The 2,777-nt window shown below is 31.6% G+C and overlaps 1 protein-coding gene across 2 annotated transcripts; it reads right to left on the bottom strand.

Annotated features, from left to right (window-relative positions):
* Window positions 1–516: 516 nt before the first annotated feature.
* On the bottom strand, window positions 517–2,502 carry LOC105564534. 2 transcript variants are annotated; one of them, XR_001009128.1, is made up of 6 exons: window positions 1,900–2,502; window positions 1,653–1,804; window positions 1,486–1,579; window positions 1,212–1,406; window positions 955–1,121; window positions 517–884 (listed from the first exon to the last, which is right to left on the bottom strand). XR_001009128.1 is itself a non-coding variant. In XM_012016976.1 (5 exons), exons 1-5 carry the CDS (start codon window positions 2,287–2,289, stop codon window positions 1,029–1,031), a joined length of 924 nt encoding a protein of 307 aa, XP_011872366.1. In that variant the 5' UTR covers window positions 2,290–2,502; the 3' UTR covers window positions 517–1,028. The 2 variants fall into 2 exon arrangements, 1 of the variants encoding a protein (XP_011872366.1); XM_012016976.1 differs by having other exon boundaries at window positions 517–1,121.
* Between the last annotated feature and the right edge of the window lie 275 nt (window positions 2,503–2,777).

The raw sequence follows: 2,777 nt of genomic DNA, 5'->3' as shown, positions 1-2,777 counted from the left end.
CCACAAAAGTAATGATATCAACAAATTGCGCCAAATAAAACAACGGATATTTATACAAACTAGTTGCTTTAGCATTAGGGTCTGATTAAAAAATGTTATATTTCTTAAAAAATCAAACTAAAGATTTTATTGAGAGACGATTATTTAGAGACGATATTTTTGTACAGAAGATTTTTGTGGAGACACTATTTTTGTAAAGAAGATACTTTTGCAGTAAAGATATTTTTGGAGAGATTATACTTTTGCAAAAAAGATAGAGTAACAAAATAAATTCGGTTGAATTGGAGCTTAGACTTGGTGCTTTTTTTACCTTTTTTTAAAAAGGTATCATAGATATACATAGTGACAAAAAGCTTCAAACCTACCGGCAAAATTTTTATGAGATGAGGGTTTGGTACTTCGACATTGCTAGAACTCGAATTTTTATCTATTTTTTTCAACTATAACAAATAAAAAGCGTGTGTAAATTACTTTAGAAAAACGCCAAAGTAAAATAAAAGATAATGTCAGAACTACTCATGTTTTTCCTGCCTTCGCTTTTTACTCCATTATTCTTTTTTGCAGAATTTGATGAAGGCAAGAGAAGACTTAGAATTATTAAAGCCCGTAAAGCATCTGATAAAAAGAAAAACCAGGCACGTTGTAAAACATTTTACTTTTTAGTTAGAACTACTCTGATCAATAAATAGATTTAACAGTAAATGGAAACATTTATTACTCTGAAACACTTACCATCATTAATAGGAAATTCATTCGTTTTTTTTCATAATATCTGGTTTGTACTGTGTAGCATAACTAATAATTTTATTAGTATAAAAGGAAGGAACTTTTGCCAGAAAGTTGTCTTCATAATCCGGATAAATCCCAATAAAGTCTTGTTCTATCTGAAAAATAAAGAAATTATATACTCCATTACTTCTAATCCCAAATTTAAGAAACTGACTTCAAACTCACCATTTCACCATGATAGTCTAGAAGGCGTGGATATCTTTCAAAAATGCTTGAGATAACAGGGCCAACATTTAAAATCATTGTCTCCTATTTGGGAAAGTTTCCGCAAGACAGTTTTTAATCAATTCCTTATTACTGTCGGATGGCATCTTATGTTTCATCCATGATAACTGGAAGCAAAAGTACAACTCAAAATACAATTATGTTACATATTTGAACGAACTATTTAAAAACAGAAATTCCAAGATATATTGACGAACCTTTTCCTCTAAAATAGATTCCTGGAGAAGCACCATATCATTACCTGAAACTTTGTAATTTTCCTTTAAGCATTGTGCTTTTCTTTTTAAAGCCATTGCAGAATATTTCTTTTTCCTAGGAGAAAGTTTTGTGCGGACTGTCCACAAACGATATTCAATGAATCCTTGTCTAGTTTTGGGATCATAGTAATGTTCCTAAAAATATTGCATTGAATATTAATAATAAATATTAATAATCATGAAAAATCACTGAATATCGTTTTCTTGAACTTACATATCCTTTAAATCCTTTTACATTATGTCTTAGTAAAGGAAATTCAGAAACAATGGCACTTGCAAGTGATACTTTGGCTTCATCCGGAGGATAACTAAAACAAACTGCTATTATATTTCATGCACTATCATGATAAGGATTGAATCAGAAGTTAGGAAGTATCTTACTAATTATTGTTTTGTGCTAAAATAAGTTCAGCTACAACAATACGTACAAGGGCTCTCCTATCAGATTCATTGAAAGAGCCTTTACGTGCAGCTTTCAATATAGAGGCACCTTGCACGTGGTTCTCTAGTGTTTTTTCTACACTTCCATAGCGCTGAAAATAAAACAAGAAAACGTAAAATAAACAGATTCAGAGATATTATACAAATCTCAATTTTAAATGTATTTCTGAGAATGTAAAAATTTTACCGAGAATATATTCAAATTTAGTTCTGATTGAGGCAACTGTATAAAGGAAGAAAGCGTTGAAAGTTGTCGGGAATGACCCTGTAGCTGATCGTTTTGGAAAAGTCTTTCAGCAGAACTAGTAGAAGCGGTTATTTCATTGGATATAGTTTGCGATGAGTGTTGGCTTGATGTTACAATATTTTCAACAGATGTTCTTGTTACGATTTCTTCTATTTTATTTTCTTTGTGCAATACTTCTAGTAGATTATCAATAGGAAAGTTATCCAGTACTATCTGGTAAAAAAGAATGTAAAAATAAGATACTAATATCCAATTGCAGTAATTTAGATTATAGATTATACATACTACACAGTAATTTAGGTTATAGATTTTATGTATTATACTACACATAATATGCAAACTTACAAATGATTTCTGTTTTATCTCATGAAGCAATTTTGTTATTATTTTTCTGGGTCCTAATTTGAGTTTTAATTCTTTAAAATCTGAATCTGAAAGTTCTAAGAAAGCTTCCCCATTGATAGATTCGGCTGAAAAATGCAGAACTTATTGTAAATAATATCAATTAGTAATAGAGAAGCAAAATAGATCACATATCAATTCAATTCAATTCTTTATTTCATTCCCCTTCCGGGGCTGGAAAGGCGTTTTTTCCAGTAAAAACGTTCCCAAAAACCTTTACATTTACATTTTATTTTCTTGCCTGGCCATTAGCGACCTTACATTTTTCCTTTTTCCCCTCCCTCTTTCATTCCGTGTCCCTCTGTTTCTCCTTCCCGCTCCTCCCGCTCCACGCTCCTTCGTCCTTCCTCGTCTTGTCCAGTCTTTCCTCTTCTTCCATCCCTCTTTCTCCTGTGTCCGTTGTCCTCTTTCCCTTT

This window comes from Vollenhovia emeryi, unplaced genomic scaffold (assembly GCF_000949405.1).
Source record: "Vollenhovia emeryi isolate VEMERY1.0 unplaced genomic scaffold, V.emery_V1.0 DF943942.1, whole genome shotgun sequence".
Taxonomy (NCBI): Eukaryota; Metazoa; Arthropoda; class Insecta; order Hymenoptera; family Formicidae; genus Vollenhovia; species Vollenhovia emeryi.
Note: the sequence above shows the minus strand (reverse complement) of the source record. Positions and strands in the feature narration are given on the sequence as shown.